This window comes from Balearica regulorum, chromosome 18 (genome assembly GCF_011004875.1).
Source record: "Balearica regulorum gibbericeps isolate bBalReg1 chromosome 18, bBalReg1.pri, whole genome shotgun sequence".
Lineage (NCBI taxonomy): Eukaryota > Metazoa > Chordata > Aves > Gruiformes > Gruidae > Balearica > Balearica regulorum.
In genome coordinates this window covers 502,703-524,302 of record NC_046201.1, presented here as the reverse complement: position 1 = coordinate 524,302, position 21,600 = coordinate 502,703, and the positions used below count along the sequence as shown (strand labels likewise).

The following is a 21,600-nucleotide window of genomic DNA, read 5'->3' as shown; positions in this document are numbered from 1 at the left end:
AGCAGATTTCTTGTGAAAGTTGAAGCTTAGGGAGCAAGCAGATACCACAGAAGACTGGGAAACACCTCCATCAGTGTACAGTGGTTAACTGGTTTATTTTTGAATATTACTTTAAGCAGTTTGAAATGCCTGAAATGGCCTGTTACCCCAAGAACAAGAGCAGAAGTTTGAAAAGGGTTCACCATTAGAGTATATCACCAATTCAAAAGAACATTAGCTATCCCCATCAGAACTTTATACATCTCAGAAGAAAAAAAATAGTTAATAAAACCATCTATTTAAAGTGTGGCTTTGTTTAAAAAAAAAATAATAGCAGTATTTACCGCAATCCAAATTAACGGTTTTAGTTTCATTGCTGCAGTGGAATCTGCTATTTATTCATCACAGACCACCTCCATCCTAGTCTCCCCACCTGGAAGATGACCCAAAGCTCGTGTTGGGCACAGTGAAGCATCAGCTCTCTGTCACATCGTTTCTCAAAGCAGTATTCTGCTGCTCAAAGGCCATGCCCCACTCTGAAGTACTTTGCTGTTTTATTTTCCAGGAACTGGAAGTCTGGACAACAGACTTTGTGCTGCCTGCAACAGTGTGGCTGGCAGGATTCTTCAACCCCCAGTCCTTCCTCACCGCTATCATGCAGTCCATGGCCAGAAAAAACAAATGGCCGCTGGACAGGATGTGTCTTTCAGTGGAAGTGACCAAGAAAAACCGCGAGGATGTAACAGCTCCACCCAGAGAAGGCTCCTATGTGCATGGATTATTCATGGAAGGTAAAAGTCCACATCTCTTGTGAGATGTTTCAGACACGGAGAAAGCCCAGTTCAACCTTAAGAATTCTTGCAAACAGAGTAGGTGTTATTTGAATTTGTATGGGCTTATTTGAATTTGCACAGCTTTTGCACAAGCTCCAAGCAGCAGAGCGTTTATCCCACGCCTGTGTCAGAGACACACCAGCTGAGGGCAGCACCCGTCCAGTTCACAAGCAGTTCCGCAAACCAGAAACTGGTTTTTGGAAATTCAGACTGCATATTATGAACCTGAGGACTGGGTTGTCTGAAGCTACAGGGTCCTAGTGAATACACATATTACGCTCTTATTTGATATCTGAGTAAGACAAATCAGGAAACTCGGAACCTAAAACAATTACTGCTAAAAAACAAGGAGGGATGAGATGGCAGTATCAGCAGAGCAGCAAGGGGGTCCACGTCAACGAGAGCACAGCCCATGCAGGACAGCGATCGTAATTCCCACCTTCAGCTATGCAACCTTCATGCAAACCCATGCTGAAGGGATGAGTGGGGACAGAATTTATTGAGACATCCCACACACAGTAAGGCAAAATGCATTCATGAGTCAGTGAGATGATAACATGTTAGCCCTAACGACTACTAAGCCATGGCTACCCAACCTTCACACTCCATCCCTCAGCTGTGCTGCTAGAGCAACTCCTCCCCACCCATTAGTAGTTATGAAAACAGCCCCCTCCAAGAGCAAAAGCCACTGGGTAGCTGGTACCCTGATGATTTTGTAATATTGCAGGCGCTCGATGGGACATCCACTCTGGTGTGATCGCAGACGCTCGACTGAAGGAGTTGACGCCCATGATGCCAGTCATCTTCATCAGAGCCATCCCTGTGGACCGCATGGACACCAAGAACGTCTATGAATGTCCTGTCTATAAGACACGGATGCGAGGTCCCACCTATGTCTGGACCTTTAACCTAAAGACAAAAGAGAAAGCTGCTAAGTGGATCCTTGCTGCTGTTGCTCTGCTCTTACAAATCTAAACTTTAATGACTATGGAAAACAGCAAATGCTTTTACTTGCAAAAACCCTCAAAGTTGTGTAGCTTAGACTAAGTTTGATTGTACCAGAACTGTTTTAGCAAAGTATCAATAAAAACATTGCTGGAACTGCTGTCATGTGGAGACTGCTCTTAAAATACATGGAGTTTCTCATGACGGATACTGGTTTTCAATTGGTGGTTTCTGATAAAGTGCTGGTTGAGAGCCAGACCACCGAAGGAAGCCGAACGGAACAATTGCACACAACTATCCGGATGCCTTTCTTTCCCATAGCGCTCTGTCTTTCCACAGCTATTTGTTTGATCACACCATGCTAACTGTGAGCAGAAATTCATCCAGCCGAGCACATGACACATTCCTGCATGGAAGCATGCATCTGTTTAGACCTGACAGAGGAAGAGAGGCACGGATGTTGCACAGTTCTCCCACACATCAACCTGTACAACCCAGAGAAAGTTCAGCTGCAAACAGATCAGTCTCTGAAGTATGTTTCTTTCTATTTCTAGATTATAGAATCTACCCCTTCTTTCACAACAAATAATTTGTGTCAGCAGTAACGCCTATTAGGGTGATTAGATCTGCTCTGGCCACCCTACGGAAGCCAATGCCTGTTCCTGTAACATAAAATAATTCACTAAAATCCCACCCTGTGAAATATCTGAACAATCAGTTCTAAAATACAGTTGCATAAAACCACCCTCACAGCTAATGGTAAGAAAAGCCACAAGGCGAGGCAAGTAGAGCTGCTTCTTTATAAAGCAGTAGCATTTAGAATAAATTACCATTAGGCTTTACACTTACCTTCAGCCTTTTCAGGTGCCAGACACCCCTTTTGCTGGCAACACAAGATCAGAACACTGCACGTACTCCGCCAGTGAAACTCAAGGGGCAGCCCAAGCCTGCGCTCTGACGCATTTTTACCTGGCTTCCCCGCCAACTTCTCTGCAGGACACATGTTATGGTTTGAGCTTTCCTCTCTCAGCAAGTAACACCCAACAATCACATTAGCACCAAAAGTCCTCTCATGCCCTCTCCACAATCCAGAAAGACACTCATAACACATCTTAACACAAAGGAGCCAGATACATAGACACGGCCATCTCTGGGGTTGTGTAATTAAAAAGGATGTGTGAACACTCAAGGCACCCACTTAGGTGCAAGGACCACGCGCACAGCACAGACAAAATGTAAGCACAATTCCATGAAGCTCAAAGGGGCTCCAGCTACTGGGTAGTCGAACAGCCAGGCAAATCCAGGACGCTGTACAAAGCAGAAAAGCCAAAACAACTGTCCCTGTTAACCAACATCCACAAGGTTAAAGCAACGCTGATCAGATAAAAAGAAGACAGAACATTTTAAATATTCCACCAATGTTTTCTATTAGCTGGTCAAGATAAAATAAACACAGTCTCTCTGCCCAACACACTAAAAGGGACATTTCAGAAACGGAAGTTGTATTTCCATGCATGGGAAATACCCTTGCGTGGCTTCTCTTTCACTGCCCCTTCCAGAAATTCAAGTTGATGAAACCCAACACAGACCCTGAGCAACGGATTCTAGTCAGTGGCAAGTACTCCAGAAGAAAAGAGATGCCTGTTTGTTCCCCACATCATCTATGTTTCCATCATCTATTTCTTCCACACGATAAAAAGCACTGCACTTACTAATTGCAGTCAGCGTAATATAAATTCCCCATAAGAAAACTCACCCAAAGCAGCAACTTTTCCTCTTTCAAAAGAAATTCTTGATCAGAGGTGTTATCAGCTTCACCCACAGTTTCACATAACGACTTGGCTGCTCAAATGTTGATGATGAGACTACACCTGAGCTGAGGTAAAGCTGCTCCTGCTCCTGCACAGGGAAAGAAACATCATCTCAGTAAATCCTAAATTATAAAATGGCCTTTAAGAAAAGGGAGTTCTCAGATAAAACTGGCCATCGGTCCCGCCAAAAGGACACATCCTGTCTCCCACAAGCCCAAAGATAAGAGTCTCATTCCACACAGCACACCCAGGAAGCCATGGAGGAGCCAGCACAGGGATCTGTCCTTCACACCGGCCCATCACAGCACTCCACCTTTTTGTGACCGTCAGTGTGCTAAGTAACCAAACCTCAAGAATTAGCAATTTAAACTACAGAGAGCAAAGGTAGAAGGTTTTGCCTTTTTGTGCCCCACAGTTGCAATAGAGCTAAGCTTCAGTTTCAGGAAAATCCTAAATCCCTCACTGTAATTGCCAGAAAAGGAAACCTTACCATAATCTCAAGAGACTGGCTTACGCAGCTCTTTCTAGACACAGCTCAAGTGCTGTGTTTTCAAATGAATATGCAGTCATGATTTCAACTAAATTACCAGAAACACTTAGGCTTGTCCAGTGTGCACACCACACTGCTGAAGGAGGAAATGAACCATCATGATGATAATACACACTTGCATTGCACGTGAAAGCAGCTGTTTGATCAAAGGTAGAAGTGGTTTTCTTATCAAAGCCAGTTAGATTTCTAGATTTGCAGGCAAACAAGGAGCAGAGCATCTACTGTAAGCCTGTTCATAATCTTTTTTTCACTAGTTAAGCTGTCACAAATGACAGAGAATACTCTGTGCTGTTTAAATTCAGGGTGGAACAGGGAAGCAGGAACCAAGCAATGGAAAGCAACACCAAAAAGATGAACCAACATTTGTGTGCTGAATCAGTCTAATTTTGGAAACCCCAAATGCTCTCAGAGCTATAGTCAGCCCTGCTATGCAGACTCTACACCATAGTCATCTGGTGCAGTGAGGCTGTCTGATCACTGGAAGCAAGACCAGCTGTCTGAATTGAAGTTCCGTTCATTCAGTAGAGCACCCAAAGATACCCAGATCACTCAAATTTCTTCCCAAATCTCATCACGCGTTTTTAAAATGGAACTGAATGTTACATAGGCAAAGTGATTTCGTGGCAGCGTACCAGTAATGTATTAAGTCTTCCAAACAAAGACCACAGAACAGTAAACAACCAGTCAATCTCAAAATCAGCTTCCAGCAATGGGAATGGTTTAAAGCCCTTGAAATTAGATCACTGCAGCACTGTTTGAGAAAATTCCTTTGTCATATTTTCATTGATTCTCCCCTTCCATTAGAAACAAGTAGAGGCAAGATATGAATTGAAATGTTCAAGCAACTCTTCCAGTAATAGAATTGTTTTGATTAGATATACTCTGACTCATCCTGTGGAAGAGCCCTGATGCAATAGGGCAATTCCCATTGATCTTGAAGACAACTGTGCCTTCTTATGCCAGGACTTGGCTTAATAGAATACATTTTTAAGATCCCTAAGTCTCACACAGAGGCAGCAAACCAATTTGCTTTGTATCAGAGCACTACATGAGAAATTACTGGGGACACTGTCAGTTCTGGCAGAAGATTCAGAGTCAAGACAGCTGGAGAACCAGACAGGGTTTAAAGAGGTAGCAAAAGTGCTGAGCAGTCCAAGCTGCCAAACAAAAAAGAGCCCAAAAACTTGGGACACCTAACATTAAACCACTGAAAAACGTTTGGGTCAAGGCATTAAATAATGCCTTCTTACTATTCACGATTATGTTATGTCATGTAACTTCATTGGCAACACGAGCAGCCCAGAAATCGTCTTATTGCAGAAACTACACTAAGATCCCCCACCTTTGTTCACCTCCATAGCCTGTGGGCAGCCACCCAAAACCTAACTGACTGGCATTTCTATTCCTACAAAGGATTTCCCAAATGCCCACGGAGCAAAGTCCTCCAGCAGTCTGAGATCAGCAGTTCACAGGGCCTGACCTCATTATCCTAGAGCATGGTGTGACCTTGGCAATACACGAACACTGGAGATAAGGCCCAAGAGCGTGCTATGTGATCAGCAAGCAGGGGAGAGCCAGCAGATGCTCTCTGAATGCCACGTCTCTCAGCATCCACTGCCTGAGCACTCCTGATGCTCGAGTTCACTGGGGACACACATTCTTTCCCGTTACGGCCTCCATTTCCCAGAAACAGGCACTTGCAGCAGGCATCTCATCAATAGTCACTTAACTGACAGCTCCTGGAGACTTCCTATCCTCAAGAAGGTTTTGAATTATTGTGGCTGTAGGTTTTTATTGCAACTGCGTCATCAGCATTCTCTATGTGACCAAGAAGCACAACATCCATGTTATCTCCCCAAGATCAGCCACTTACCTGATGGAGTTGCTGCTGCAAAGCTTTATTTTCTGTCACTATCGCAACCTGAGCTTCCAAGTCCCGATGAACTGATCGATACCCGAAATTAGGAGAGCCGATCAGAGTTAGGCAGGGAAGATCGCTTCCTGCCAGGTACAGCCAGAGGCCTACAGGAAAAGCAGAAGAAAGGAAGTGTGGCAGACAAAGGAAATGACCAGGGTAGCCTCAAACAATCACTTCACTTAGAAGAAATGAATTAAACATGTCAGATTACAGTAACTATAAAAGATCACGACACAAAGCAAGCTTCCTTACAGATGGTCTAGCACATCTTGTAAAGCTTCATGTGAATCTTGGGGTACCCTTGCACAGCTTGCGTTGTCCGAACTTGTGCTCCTAACAGGGGGGCTGCAGCACACTCAGTGCCGCCCTAGGGACACGTTCCTAAGAATGTAAATGCACTGCATGGAGGGGCCCTACAATAATCCAGAACGAGTCACTATCATTAAGTTAGAGGTCGTTTTGTACCACGGCATAGCTCAGAAACCCTGAAAACAGACAAACAGTCTTTCAGCAAAGGAAAGCCTGCACCAAGCAGGAGAGCAGCAGTCAGTTCCAGGACTGGAAGCGGTGCAGTCGCGCAGTGACTAACCCCTTTCCTGAGACCGCACAAGACAGTGACATGACGAGGCATCTCCCTGCTCTGACAGGTGAATTCACATGAAATAAAGGCTCGTAAGAGAAGTGCAATTTATTACACCCACTCACTTCCTGAGGAGCCACCCGAAGATGAAACCAAACTCTTGCCAGGATGCAAGACTCCCAGGTCCACTCACCACCACAGTTCACACACAACTTTGCGAGTGCAACAACAAGAGCAAGCGTGAAACAACCGGGGACTGTTTTGCAATCACAAGATGGAAACACCGTACTATTCTCAAGCACACCACTGTAGCACAGCAGGAAAAACAGCTTGGGGTGCCACAGGAGACCCAGGCCTAGTGCCAGGGAGAGTCTATACAGCCATTCTCTGTGTATAAATGGATCCAAGAAGTGTTTGATCTCCACTTAGCAGGCAGAAGCGCTTAGAACAGCCCTGGGCAGGTCCCTGATAGATGGCTTATCCCTACTGCAAGTCACACAAAGCCTACAACAAAGAAACCGTACCATAAAAACCACCTAGTCCTTAAAATAGAAGCAGGTTTCCTAACTCAACCCCAGAGCAGTTCCAAGAATGCCTTGAGTAAGAAGCTGCCGATTCACTGCTGGTTCCTGTAACCTCCTCCCCGCCCCCACATCGCACACACTCAGCAGCTTCGCTGCCACTTTCAGTTACACCTCCCGGCCCAGAGCTGGCACTGCCCAGAACTCAGGGCTACACCGAGTACTGCAGGCTCGCCCCACCAGAAGGGCTGGGGTGCCAATGCAGGGAGCTCTGGGAGCCGCAAAAAGCATCCGAGCAGCGCAGAGATTCGGCAAGTTCTGCCACCAAACGGGCCGGCGGCCGTGGGCCGCCTGGTGCCCGTCCCAGCCCCAGCACAAGGCTCCCAACAGCGGCCCGAGCTCTGCCCCGGGCAGCAGCTACGAGGAATACGCTTCCTCGCTCTTTCTAAGCAGTCACATGGTAGCCCTAAAGCCTTTACGGTGTCTCTGGCTTTATGGCCACCTGGCAGGATCTGCTCAAACAGTGACTCACCTTTCCAGAAAGGGGAAGCACAGTTTCCCAGCCACCGTTCAATAGCAGTAATGCAAGTTTATCTCGGAGCAAACAGTCACCTGCCTGGCACTCTGTCACCTAACACTTGCATAGAAGGGACCCTAATCCCGAAGGATGGACCTGTGCCACCCAGAAACGCAGCAGAAGACGGGTAGATGCACCCTGCTGCAGGTAGGCTTCCTGATGTTGCACCCAGGAAAAGCCTCTCTCAATGCAGAGGTTTGTGTTTTCTACTCACACATGCACGACGGCTGTGCAACGCTCTGCTACAACTGCTCCCACACTGAACAAGCCTAAGGACAGTGGTAACTCTGGTGGGAATACACACTGCGGGAAGTTGTGCATGAGGATACAACATCTTTTAAAAGGAGCTGGAAGGGGTGACAAAGCAGCAGCCACAGCATTTGATGTAAATCACCTAGATCCTATAGGAAACTAAAGTCTTTCGTCATAGCCCAGAAAAGAAGTGTTAGCAGGCAGCATTTGCTGCTGCTAGGGATCTCATGTCCTCTTCCAGGAGCCAGACTCTATGTGCAACTGCCTTTCATCTGTCTCCAGGGTGTCCTTCTTTTCCCTCTTCTGCCCTGTCCTCTCTTGCACACACTGCCTGACTCCTGCACAGAAACAGAGTGAATCCAACACGTGCCAAAGGGCAGGGCATGCCAGAGAAGGGAGCTACAAGCTGATCCTTCCAGCACTCCAAAGAGCAAACGGAAAGAAGGCAAACATCTCCAAGTGGCCCTCCTGCCAAGCACAGGAGCTGCTGAACTCCGAGTCTTGCGTCCCTCTCTCAAAGAGAATACCAGACAGCAGACAGAGCCCAAAGCACTTCCACCAGAAGGCACAGCTGGCCCAGAAAGGGATTGACTGCCACGTGCACTTTGGAAAAGCAGCCCATGCTTTCCGAGCTCAATCTACGCTAAACCACAAAATCCCACTCGGAGTCAGCAGCACCCAGCAAGAGGAGGAACCTGCGAACCACAGGTCGCTTGAGCACGTGCTTCCTGGAAGACAGAGCACACACGACTTCCCAGCCAGGCAGGCACCCCTGCACTGAGATAAGGGTTTACTGCACTGCAGTTACTGATCTTACTGCAGAAGAGGTGCAACACTTGTGAGAAACATTTGTAGTTTCAACATAGAGGGAGCCTAGTAACACTCATGTGTTTTCTTTAGTCAAGTGAAGGCCTGCTCAGCAGCTTTCTCTCCCTACCACCTCTGAACCTTCTTCTGAACAGCCCTGAAGGAAGCAGGGCAGATAGAGGCATTCCCACAATCATTAACAGCCAGGCTCCTTAAACACCAGGACAAAAACTCCAGAACAGGAACAGGCCAGAGCCACGGGGGCTGCATCCTTCCAGCGTTCAAACCAGACACGTGCTGCAAACAACAGAAATGCCCCTCAGCACGCTGCAGAGCCGGCTGGGGAAACCTGCCTCTTAATTAGTGCTAGACTGGGCAGCTTACAGTAACGGAGTTGTCCTAGGGGACCAGTGAGCCATCACAGGAAGTGACACAGTGCAGAGCTCTGCTTGCAGAAGATGAGAGCAACAGAAGATGCTGTGGAACATGGCACAGACGTCTCAGCTCGGCCAAGGGCCGTGCCTGACCAGGAGACGAAGTCATTTTGTGAGGTGTTCCACTGGTGCACCTCCACCTTGGAAGACTGTAAGAAGCTAAACCTTTATAAAGTGTCACATGCATCAGACTTCTCAAAGAAAAAAAAAAAAACCAAAACAAAACCCCCAAACCCCTAACCTATCTGCATTATTAAAATCTAATACTGAATAATCGAATACTTACTACTGTGTAGAAAGTAGGAGAACATAATAGTCAAGGACTGCACTTTCTGGAAGGAAAATTTAGAGACACAACCAGCAACACCCAGTCAGGGGGATATTCATGCTTTGGTCAAGGTGCCATTGGACTTGTGAAAATTGTACACGATCTATCAAGCAAGAAATAATCTGAAGTCTCCTATAGAAGACCATGATGGCAGTATTAATTATTTTTATTATTAACTATATTTGTTAAGCAATATTCATTTCTCAGCAGCTTCCCCTGCAGCTGCCTCCAGCTCCCAGAAGCACATGGGTACATTTATTCACTATGCTGCACGTTCCTGTATGCCATAGAGGCTGGTGCGAATTCCTCAGCACCTGGATCAGCCTCACGAAGACCTGCGGCCAAGAGAACGTGGCGTCCAGGACCACTGGGGAGTCACCACCTTCCTGCTCCTTCCTGCTCCTGCCACAGATCCTGCCCTGCGGTCCCTGACACAGTCATTGCCTCTTGTAGCTGAAACCGGCAAGAGGGATACAAGAAACTGAATCACAACTGCTGCTGTGATTATAAATACATCCACATATTATATATATCTCCATAAAAGGAGATGCCTCCTTTTCTTTCACATCAAGTTTCACATCAAGACAGTGCCTTACTGTTACCACAGGGACAATTCTTATATAATCTCTGGGACTATAATCAGAAATCCAGAGACAAGACATGACTTCACACAGTTGTCCCCCGAGTGACCCAAACCTTCCAGGTTTATGCAAGATGTCCAAACCTTGGATGAGTATTTTGGAGGTTAGGTCTGGACTCGGCACCCAGCCATCCCCTCACTAGTTGCACATTTCAAATACACACAAGTCTCAAACACCCTCTGAACAGGGGGAAATGGACACCTTACCTTTGGCATGGAAAGTCCACCCAGCCCTGGAGTACTCCTGCAGCTGGACCCTCTCCTGTTGGTGAAGGTAGCAGACCTCACTGTAAAACTGGTGTTCAATGTAAACATAGGCAGCGGGGATGGCGCCTGCCACCCCTTTGGCACCAAAAAACCCATTCACCTCTGGTGAGGCCAGAAGAATCCGATACTCAGCCCTAGTGCCCAGAATGAGGTCCATGTAAGCCTGTGTCAGGTTGAAGTAGCCAGTGGTAAGGTATATCCTGGCATCCCGTTCAGCCTCTGTCAGCAGCGTCTCTGTGACCATCTCATCTATTTGAATCCCAAAAGGTTTCATTTGGATTAAGGGATAGATCCAGGTGTCAGGTTCTGGTTTCAGACCCCCAGATGCTTGACAGCCTTGCTGGGATAACGAGGAGCTGCCTTGCTGGCTGCTGTGGAAAGTCTTTGCGTGAAGGAGTTCTTGCCGTATCCTGGCAGAGTTGATTACCTCCATGACTCTCCGATTTGCTATCTCGCAATAAGCCATCTTGTCTCCTGCAGGAAAACCACAAGAGATTGTGTTTGAGACCTAAAGGTACAGAGCTACGCATCACCTATTATGTAGCAGGAAAAACTACTGACAGGGCACCAATATCAGAACAAAAAGGAGCTTACACAAAAGCCACACAACTTTCTTCCCGAAGTCTCAAAAACAGATGTTTTAAGGTTAGCAAGGCTACATTACAGAACCAAAACATTCAGCTTTAAGAGGGGTAAGAAATTTGACTAGCAGCAGCTTGAAAAACCCACTGAGAAGTTAAAAGACCAGGGCCAAGCTAAAATGATAACCAAGAACGAATTGGAACATACAAAATAAACTGCTGCCCGCAGTCTAAGCTTACATCACACCGCAGTGCACAAGGCCAGGATAAAAACGTCTTATGACGCAATCAGCCTGACGGATAGCTGCCCTTCTCTTCCCACTTCAACACTTGTTCTCAGTCTTCCTAATTCAATATTCATTTGACTTCCAGAATAGACTCAACTACAAAATATTAATTACCAAAACCAGCACTACCTTCATGAAACTTTCAGAATGTGTACACACAGAACATCTAGAATTATAGACATTAATATCAAAAATAGAAAGAACCTTTCAAGGAATACAAGTTCTTCTTTAAGGTCATAAGCAGCAGAATTATGAAGAAGCAATGAGATAGTAACAGAGGAACTTTTAGCCTTTGCACTCTCTGCCAGACTAGCTGGTGACAGCCACTGTGCTAGGAACACTGACAGATCCAGTCTCAAAACTCTAGCAAGCCTGATTTTAATAATGGATGGCACAGAAATGGGACACCCCACAGTCTGTACACAATGGTCAGACCCTCACCAATTCCCAAATGGATGGAATCAAGGCATCCTTACACCCTGGCCGTCACTGCCCTCCTCTGGACCACACCACCCAACCAGGTAAGACAACTACCTTGGTACGGGTGTACCATCCCCTCCACCATGCGGACTGTATCATCTCGCTGTAATTGCAGAGACAGATCTCCAATCGCGTCCACTAGCTCCGTGAAGAAGTCTGCAATCTCAGGAGAGTCCTGCAGGAGAACATAGCGGTCCTGACGATTGGTGAAGTACAAATCACTCAGGTTTGCACTAGGAGAGAAAAAGAAGAGTTGAGTTCCAGAGCAGAGCACAGGCACGTGATCCTGAACACCCCAGCCTAGGTTACAGATTTCACTCTGCATATAACTGGACTAACGAACAAATGGGCCATTTCCTTTTGAATCTCAAGAAATCTTTCTTTTTTCCTTTTGAGAAAGACTGTTTCTTTCATATGAGAATCTCCTGTGCAAGAGCTACCGTTGCTCTTCCATCTCAGAAGAGCGTTGATGTGATCACCATGGAAAGACCAGATGCAAACAGTGACATGCAGACAACACCGGTAGCATGCATACCTTGCCTCAAAACCTCAGCTAAATGAACCATACAATGGCCTGAAGAGGCAGGACTCACCCGCTCAGGATCACATTATCATCAAAGAGATAGACCTTGATGTGCTGCAGTCCAATGGTCTCATTAAAACGCTCTGGAATCAGGAGCCTGAGAAGTCCACGCAGGTTTGGGGTGTGGAAGAGGGACACACGGACTTGCTCAGGAAATCGCTGCAGCAATGGAATTAGCATTGTTCGAGAATTCTTCCTACCTGGGAGACAGGGGGAGTTTCACCCACTGGATCACACCAGAGAGGGGATACATCACGGCACGGCACCACAGCTCCCCAGCTAGAAGCTGGTCACAGAACGAGCACCCATCTCATCTGCTGGCACTCAACATGTTTTCCTTTATTCCTTTTTGGTTTTAATCACTTTCATTTGCACTATGTCAATATTGAAATCAACACTCAGAACTGTAAGTTCTCTGCTGAATGGGCCTTGGCAACGGTCACTGAGCAGGTCTGACACCGTTCAAGCTTCTTAAGACACGCCTAGCACCAGTAACACATACTACAAAGAGTCACCACAAAGGTTTCTGGTTGAGTGCACCACTACTTCCAACAATTCCCACTTTCCTTTAAAAATGACATTTAAAAGAGCATGATGAATAAGGGCAAACACACTGACGAGTGAACTAAGCAGACAAGAAAGCACAAGTTGCACAGAGCAGAGTTTGGCCTTTCTCGCTCCTACCACCTACTTTTGGAAGAAAAGCTGCTCAGCTTGAAGATTTCCTGAGAATAAGTAGTTACAGGTATACAAAAGGCCAGTTTTTGAAAGGTATATGATTTAAGCAAGTAGGTCCAATCAGTCAACACAGCCTCCCTTTGAAAAAAACCCAAGTTTATCCAGCCTAACTGTAAAATAAGCCTTTGAAGAAAGCAAAGCATCATAATATCTACCCCGAGATCCCCTCGTGTAGTCAAGAAGAATGGAAACTCTGAGGTTAGACGATTGTTTTGCTTGCAGTGATTTCTCCAGTGTTTCTTCTAAGCAATCCACCTGCAGAGAGAGATTTCTCTACTCATTATAGAACACAAGAAAAGCTTCATAAGGAGAGTGTTCAGCAGCCAAGAGGCTGGTGGTCATGAAAGTTTCCACACCCTAGTACGAGTTCTTCCTAGCCATGCAAAACACTGCTAGTTTAGACTTTGCATCTGTCAGACTGGCATCCTACTCTATCAGCCTAAAGCAATACATGAAAGGGCGTCGATTTTGCATGCACGCATTCTTCGAGCCTCTGCAGAGCAATTCATTTCAGCAGAAAAAGTCCCAACATCCTTCCCAAACCCTGAATTTGCATTACCAAAGAGAAACCTTGGTAGGAGTTCGCAAATGATGCGGAGACAAATTTATTCCTTAACTAGAAGGCTGTTTGTCACATGCAAATTCAAATCTTGCATACAAAGCCAGGCACAAAACCCTGTGCAGGACTCTGTCCACCTTTATCCTGCTGTGGAATTTGCATTCTAACATAAGAAATTGGCCAAGGTCAGGCTTCTCCCTAAAGGTCTTAGGTAATGCTTTTGTTTCCAGAAGGAAGAACAGGAAACAGAAAAGGTAAACAACATGAAGGAAAACTGACCTCAGTCTTAAATGCAGAGAGCTAGTACTGCATCTGCATACTGTACTCGGAGGATGAAGCACAGCACCACACACGTACAGAGTTAATCAACAAAAATGCCCCCAAAAAAAGGTGAAATTGTCCATGATCCCACAGTTCTGCAAAACCCCTTTGAACACTATGCCAGTAACCTCTAACTGTCTGAAAGATCCTGCAAAAAAGTTCAGAAATTCCATGGCTCTCCACCAGGCTTACAACAGAAACGCCGTGCGCCTCCCTTCTGAATTCCTCTCTCCCCCACCCCATGTACAGGGGAACCCTGAGAAAACTCTCAAGGGAAGGAGAGCAGGTATGTAAAGTGAATCTCTCTTTGGAAGTTTTAAGAACATTACAAGCTCACATACACCTGCAGGAACAGGCAGGCATTTTCTTTCTGCATTCACTTTCTTCCCTTCCCAATCCCATTCCACACTCACCAGCTCCTGTTCGAGGAGCCCTGTTCCCAGGTATAGCGAAGCCATCACCACTCGCTTTTGGGCTGTTTTTATCTGCACCTGGGAATAGCAGAAAATAAGCTCAGTTTCATCTTTAGTCTCTGTGCTGACCAGGAGCTAGTGATTCAGACCACAGAAGAGCCCGTGGATCCCCTGAGGAGAATCGCTTTAGCCAAACCATAGCATTGCCCCCCTTGCCTCGTACAAGGAAAGACACCAGGACAACACGCTGAGAGCAAGGATGTAAAACACGCAGGTCTTTACAGAGCAGTATCAGCACCACAGATCCGAAAATCAAGGAAGGAATCAATGCTTTCTGAAAAACGGAAGAACACATTCACTGCAGCTAAAAGTATTACATACAAAAGCAGTCACCACGCAATAGCTGCAATGCTGGGATTGTATCAGTATCCTACTGGCAATGTCAGCTTTCATTCTGCAACGGCTTTAATCCTTTGTATCCCATCCTGTGAACAGGTAGAACCTAGAGACCTTTGTTTACAGAGCTCTCCTCCTTTCCCGTGCTCACCACTGACACCACAGGGGGTGGCAGCTGCCGCCTTCATGGCCCACCAAAGCTTTGTTCTCCAACAGCTTACCGTGGTGATCTAAGATCACGTTCCAGAAGTACTGGACCTTGCTTTAAGTACACATTGTGCAAAGACTCAAGCAACAGAGCTAAACACAGAAATTCTCACCTCAGCCCTACTGCTCACCGAAGAGATGCAACCTCATAGGATTCACACTGCAATGACCTAAGAGACCTTTGGGAGGGATTGAGGGAGCTGTGCTTGTCTCGTATTGCAAAGAGGCTGGGGCTGATCTAACAGCAGCCTGCATCTACTTGAAGAGCAGTTACAAAGATGAGACCGTCAAACTCTTCTTGGTAGTTACAGCTGAGCAGCAGACATGAATAGCTTTGGAAAGTTCAGGTCTGACACCAGAGAAAAATTAGAAACTACTAAGATGGCACGGCACTGAAACTGCTTACCCAGAGGTGGAACCTCCATCCTCAGCCATTCTCAAGATTCAGCTAGACAAAGTCTGCTTGACCTGATCAAGTGTTGACAACAAACCTGTTTCAAGTAGAAGGTTAGACTAGTAACCTGCAGGTAATCCTTCCTAACAACTTGTCTGTGAGTCTCCATAACCACTGCAGCTCCCAGACCCCAAAAACCATTTGGAACCACAACTCACCTTCAAGAGTTCATAGAATTCAGCTGGCGATGAAAGCACCTTGACATGCGAGCTGGAGATCCCGAACTCTGGAACCAGATTTCTGATCCACTGGAACCTGTGTGCTCCTTCTGGACAAAGGGAGCAAGGCGAGGCTGTGATCACAGGAACAGGAGGGGTTAGCAATGGGGCTAGAAGAAGCCATGATGATCTGTGAAAAGGAACATGGGAGACATTCTGTATGACAGAGCCTTTATTTCCCACAAATAATCTCCAAGTAGGTAAAGAGTGAGCTGCAGCCAGGGCCAATATATTGTAAGGATCCACAATGGCAAGAATGCCTTTCCCTTTCCATAATCCCAGCTGAAACACCAAAGCTGAATCTAGAAACAGAAAAACACAAGGAAAAGGTGGGAGAACAGATCTTAACGTCAGCTCCTTCCCCGAACTGGCAGGTGAGATGAGGGGAAATGACTCTCTCATCAGAACAGGAACACAGGAGAGGAAACAGGCTGGAAAGCTGAAGAAACTGAGGATGTGAACTTTGCCAAACAGCCACAAATCAGACGTCTGGCAGTGCCGCTGTGGTACCAGCTATCCTTGTAATCAATCGCTTCTGAATTACCTTTATCACACACGCATCAGCTTTGCCATGGCCAACAGTCACTTTCATGCCTAGCTTAATTCTCAGCTGGGCTAAAGATTAGTTGTTTCTATTTCAGGTAAAGATGTTTTAAAAATCATACTACTCTAGAAGTTCCTTAGCAAAACAGAGAAATGCTCCAACCCCTCAAAAAGAAAAAAAACAAAAAGAAAAAAACCAAAAAACCAACTCTACAACACACAAAGGGCCTGAATGCAAGTCCTAGCAAAAGCAATGAAGTCGTAGCACCAGAATGACCTACCAAAGGATCGAGGGTGATTCACCAGGTACAAGCTAAGAACCACAAATGAGAAGCATTAAGTAACCCTCTACAACGATGCCACTTGCGTTCTGCACGAGTACTAAAAGAAGGTCGAGACTTCTCTTACAAACTCCAAAGTAACAGTAAGGGGAACAGCAGGAAGCTCATTCTTTAAAAAGAAACTTCAGAACAAATTTAATTCCTTTGAAGTCACTTACGGAAGAAACCAATTTACTGCTAACAGTCATGCTTCGGGTGGGTGACAAGAAGCAAACGGCATCTTTTCTTCTCTGGAAGCTTCACGCATGCAAATTCATCAAGTCACGCAACAACCCCTGGTAGGAGTTTGTCCACATGACAAAACCACCTTTCAGCACAATTAGCAACAGCAACTCCCATCAGATCCAGGAATCGATGAGCAAGGGACTGAACAACATCCCCAAACCCACCAGAAAACATTCTGGTCTGTAAATCCTACTCACAGGAGTCAGATTTGCTGTCAGGACAGAGCCAGGGTGGCTGGTCTCACCCCAGAGGAACACCGAGCCCCTCAGGCCAACGGGCAGCCACCAGCTTGTGACCCATCCCCATGCATCCTGCCACCACCACGTACCAAGAACAAACTTGATTATGACCTTTACCAGAATTTCTTACAAGGAACTTTTAGGTTTTACCACAATCCAAAGCCCGAATGACCACAGATTCCAGGAAGATGATTTCACTCATTTGCTTCATGATAAAACACTGGATCTTCACAAGGTTTCCGAATACCCTTACGCAGAAGCCAGACAGTTTGCAGTTGCGTTTCCTGGAAAATCCACTAGTTTGTCACTGACTATTCATCACAACAGAAATCTGAGTCAATCTGTGCAAGAATTCCTAGGATGGCGTTTTCCAACAGATCACGTGGTCCAGGCTCAGACTTGACACCCAGAAGTTATACAGATTACCAACGCAGGCTGTTAAAAACAATGGAAATGTTCCGTAGAATAGGGTTGGTTTGGTTTGTTGTTTTTTTTTAAAAAGGGGGGGGGGGGGCAGAAAAGAAATACAGGAAATACTGTTTTTCATGCACATTCTAGTCAGTCTTTACAGAACCTGAGCAGGACCTCTGTGTATCTTTGCTCAACTTACGTCTCAACGCGCAGGCCACACGCTCGGAGCAGAGACCCACTGCTACGTTACCGCAGCTGAGCGGCAAACAGACTGAGCTACGTGAATTCAGGCTAGCATCCAAAAATCCTATTTTTAAAAAACAACGGCATGCACGGCTAGCAAAGCAGTAACAAAGTCAGGGCTGTTACCTAGCCCTGCAGATTACAAATTATGTTCTCTGGAATTATTCCCACTGAGGTAAAAGTGGCAAATGTTATGCATTTTATGATAACAATCAGCAAGAGGAGATAAATATTTTCCGTATTATTTCATTGGTCAAACTTGAGCAATTATACTTCCAGAAGCCAGTACAGTTGCTGAGAAGCCACTTTACGGAAACATGATTCCAAGAAACCATTTTCTGGCAAAGAGTAGGAAAATTGCAAGTTAAACGGCATCCTGGCCCTCCACGGCCGAACGTCAGGTTTACGGACTGCGCAGGTGCTCCTCAGGCAGTCCTGGCCCATTGCTGCCGAGGGAGCCAACCCGGTCTGCGTCACCAGCCCTGTTTGCTCTGAGCCTTCAGATTAATTCTGTGCACTTATTGATATCCACTAACTCTACACTCTGGATTTTTTACTGGCTACGTAATTTAGAGTATATCTACGCTGTTTGATCTTTTAACCCAATACTGAAATTTTAGAACTTATTTAATGTTGGGAGCCCAAGGCTTTTATAATTATCAAACAAATCAGTATTTTGCTCCAGCCGACAGTAACGACGGCACGGCCACCATCTACCAAAGCGGCAGCTTCTACCACCGGCGACTGAAAACAGCTCAAGCGACTACCCAAGTACAAGACAACCCTTTCAACTGTACGCACACAAGTCAGAAACCATGCAACATTATGAAGAAATCATCAAAATTCCAGACTTCGACAAACCAGCTTTCAGAGAAACAGAAAACGGGACGGGGGGGAGCCCTTCCCATGTACTTCACACCATCAAGTTAACCAGAAAGAGAAAGCAGAACTAAAAGGAACCACCTCAAATCTTTTCTGCATAAAAAGTTGACCCTAAATATAAATGAGGGATTTTTTTGTGTGTTCTATTTTTAAAAATTGTGGGTTTGGTACACAAACTCATGATGGAGCTGAAACACTCTTATTCACTGTAAAACCTCATCTGCAGAACCAGAGGTGAAGTGAAACTGCAGGATAGGGCACCGTCCTTTCACCCACGCATACGTCACCACATGGGGAGATCTACAAGTTGCTTGTCTTTGAATTCAGTTGTCTCTTTCCAAGGCTCAGTCTAGTAATTTATCTACACTAAAAAAGACTGATGAAACCAAAAGAGAAGTTTGAAAAGCATTTTCTTGGCTGAACCAAGAACATACAGCAGAACACGGGCTAGCACAGGGCCCCAGGACAACAGTGAGGATGACTACAGCACATCTGCTGTCCAGGGAAAAGGAGAGTGGAGACATGCCATGACACGAGAGATGCCACCCTTACAAAAACAAGTTTAACTCCTACAGAAGATTGTATCAAGCACCGCACTAGCTAAAACAAAACACAGAATCCTTCCAGTGCCCTCTTACCAAGTACAGTGCAAAGCAATGCCCAAAGACTGGGGGAAAAGACCTTTTTTTAAAGACTTCTTCAAAGCATTTTGTTTGATCACTTCTGAACTCAGGACACGTTTCTACAGAAAGACAGTCACCTCTGTTTTTTTTAATGTTTTGGTTTTAGCATGAATTGTACTGCTGATCGCACAGCCCCACAAAAGGAGCAGCATCAGCAAAACTAAGGCAGCGGTGTAGTGGTAAAAATGAGGAGGCGAAGCTGTTCAGGAGAGCGTGGTTGCGGAAAGACTGACTGGAGGAACCACTGTCTGAGGTTGTGGCTGTGCGTTCCCTTTAGCACAGCACACAGCCAGTCTGGCAGAGAAGGGCAGAGCTACCTCCCCGCAGCTGCACCTTCCCTGTTCCCTTTCGCTCCCTGGGGGAGAGAAAAAAGGGAGGATTTGGGTAGTTTTCAGAGGTCAGCTCCTGGAGCCCGTTCACTGCGCAGCTGCCCACAGGAGATGTCAGGAAGAAGCTGTGGGAAGAGGAACGAAGGCCCATGGCTTCCCAGAGCAGCCTGTCCTGATCCGTTTAAAATGACGGCGAAAACATTCTCTGCAGGTGGTTTGATAATTCGTGTACTGCAGCACAAGGGTGGGCGCCGCTGGAAGGAGCAGCCCTCTTCCCCCTCACGTCTCTCGTGCCAGGCGCAGCCCCAGCACAGACAGGACTGAGACCTCTTCTCACTTCTGTTCCCATGGGGAGGGGGGATCTCACCTGCCAGGGACACCCCCAGCCCGGGTGGGTTGTGCCTCACACCAAACCCCGGGCAGCGCCGCTCCGGAGGCTGACCAGCACTTGTGACAGCCGAGGTGGAAAGCTACCCCTAGCAAATGAGGAATAACGCTTAGCGCCTGAAAGGCAGGAGTAAAGTAAATCAGAAAGGAGGAGGAAATCAAGTACACCTCGGCTGAAGCAGACTGACGGCCTAAAGCGAGCTTAAGGTGCAGAACCAGCCCTAACCCTAACGCGCTGATTCACCGTGGGAAGCGGCCACCGCTCCCGCCGAGCCCCAGCCCGGGGCAGGCCGGGGGTCCCTTGCCGGCAGGGCCGTCCCGTCCCGGGTCAGGTCGGGCACACACGGAGCAGAAACCCCCCGGGCAGCGCCGCGCCGAGAAAGGAGAAGCGGCGAGCGAGGGGGCGGCGAGCGAGGGGGCAGCGCGCTTCCCGCCCGGGCGGCCGGGCCTTCCCGGACAACGCAACAGCGATGCCGGGGGCGGCCGGGGGCGGCCGGGGGCTCCCGCCCGCCGCGGCCTGGGGGAGGCGGGCCCGGCCGCAGGCACGGAGCGAGGGGCCCTCGCCCCTCGCCGGAAGAGCCCGGCTGGGCCCGGCGCGGCTCCTTACCTGCGGGAGCGGCGGTCGCGGCCGCGGGACAGGCGGTCGGAGAGGCGGCCGAGCAGCGCGGCCAGGCCCAGGCGGCCCCGCGGCAGCCAGGCCGACAGCCGCCGCCACAGCGCCGCACCCCCCGCCGCCGCCGCCGCCATCACCCCGCGCGCCTTCCGCTTCCGCCCGCTGCCATGGCGACGCTCCCGCCCCGCGCTTCCGGTTCCGCGCCGCCGCCGCGGGCCGCTCGGCTCCCTCCCCTGGCCTCGGCCAAGCGCGGCGGGACGGGGCCTCCGCGGGAGCTCTGGCCCCGGCCCGGCGCCTCCCCGGTCCACAGCGCCAGCCCTGCCCGAGCCCGCTGCTGCCGGGAGGCCCCGGTGCGGCCGGCGGGCAGACGCGGTGTCCGCAGGGATTCACTGCGGTTCAGCCCGGCCTGGAGAGGCCGCTCCAAACGCAGATGGCGCTGCCGCCGGAGGGGGGGGGGGGCTCGGGAAGGGCTCGCTGTCCGGCCTCGCCGGGCCGGGGACTCCCCACGGCCCACGCACACGCAGGACGGCTGTGCACGCGCCTCCAGGCACGCCCGGGAAGCTGCAGCCCGAGCCCGGGAACTCCGCGGCCATCCCGGCAGTTTGAGCCCCCCCGATCTCCCCCCCTTCGCCTCCCCCTTCCCTCGTGGCGAACGTCTCCCAAGGGCAGGACGCGGCTCCTTCCCGCGGCGGAGTCGCCGTTGGCCGTCCCCGGCTGCCCGCCCTGGCAGCCCCCCCCGGGGAAGGGGACGGGCTTGGGCCACGGCCACGGCGGAGAGCGCCTGTCCCCCGCCGCCGGGGTCCCCGCGGCTCCCCCCACACCGGGCAGGGCGAGGCAGAGCCCCGGGGGAGGGGGGGGGGGACGCGGGTCCCGCCGCCCGGCCCCAGCTGCGGGAAACCCGTCCCGCTCCGGGGGGGGGAGTGCACGAAGCCGCCGCCCGTCCCGGTCTCGGCCCCCCCGGCCGGAGCCTCCCGCCCCGCCGCCCTCCCCGTCCCTTCCCCCGTGTTTCGCCACTCCTGCCTCAG

The 21,600-nt window shown here is 48.5% G+C and overlaps 2 protein-coding genes across 7 annotated transcripts in view; one reads left to right on the top strand and one right to left on the bottom strand.

Moving 5' to 3' along the window:
• DNAH17 (dynein axonemal heavy chain 17) overlaps window positions 1-1,884 on the top strand; it is a 36,991-nt gene extending 35,107 nt beyond the window's left edge. The window contains 2 exon segments of the mRNA XM_075770680.1: window positions 545-770; window positions 1,540-1,884. Of these exon segments, the coding sequence (XP_075626795.1) occupies window positions 545-770; window positions 1,540-1,787 (474 nt within the window). The 3' untranslated portion in view covers window positions 1,788-1,884.
• Window positions 77-20,795, bottom strand: PGS1 (phosphatidylglycerophosphate synthase 1). 6 transcript variants are annotated; one of them, XM_075770638.1, is made up of 10 exons: window positions 20,570-20,795; window positions 15,620-15,809; window positions 14,405-14,482; window positions 13,267-13,366; window positions 12,384-12,573; window positions 11,842-12,023; window positions 10,383-10,916; window positions 5,992-6,140; window positions 3,514-3,656; window positions 77-1,721 (listed from the first exon to the last, which is right to left on the bottom strand). In XM_075770638.1, the coding sequence occupies exons 1-9, from the start codon at window positions 20,707-20,709 to the stop codon at window positions 3,537-3,539; spliced, it is 1,683 nt and encodes a 560-aa protein (XP_075626753.1). In that variant the 5' UTR covers window positions 20,710-20,795; the 3' UTR covers window positions 77-1,721; window positions 3,514-3,536. The 6 variants fall into 6 exon arrangements, with proteins under 6 accessions (XP_075626753.1, XP_075626754.1, XP_010308421.2 ...); XM_075770639.1 differs by having other exon boundaries at window positions 11,845-12,023; window positions 20,570-20,792; XM_010310119.2 differs by lacking the exon at window positions 20,570-20,795 and having other exon boundaries at window positions 11,845-12,023; window positions 15,620-16,715.
• Window positions 20,796-21,600: the final 805 nt, after the last annotated feature.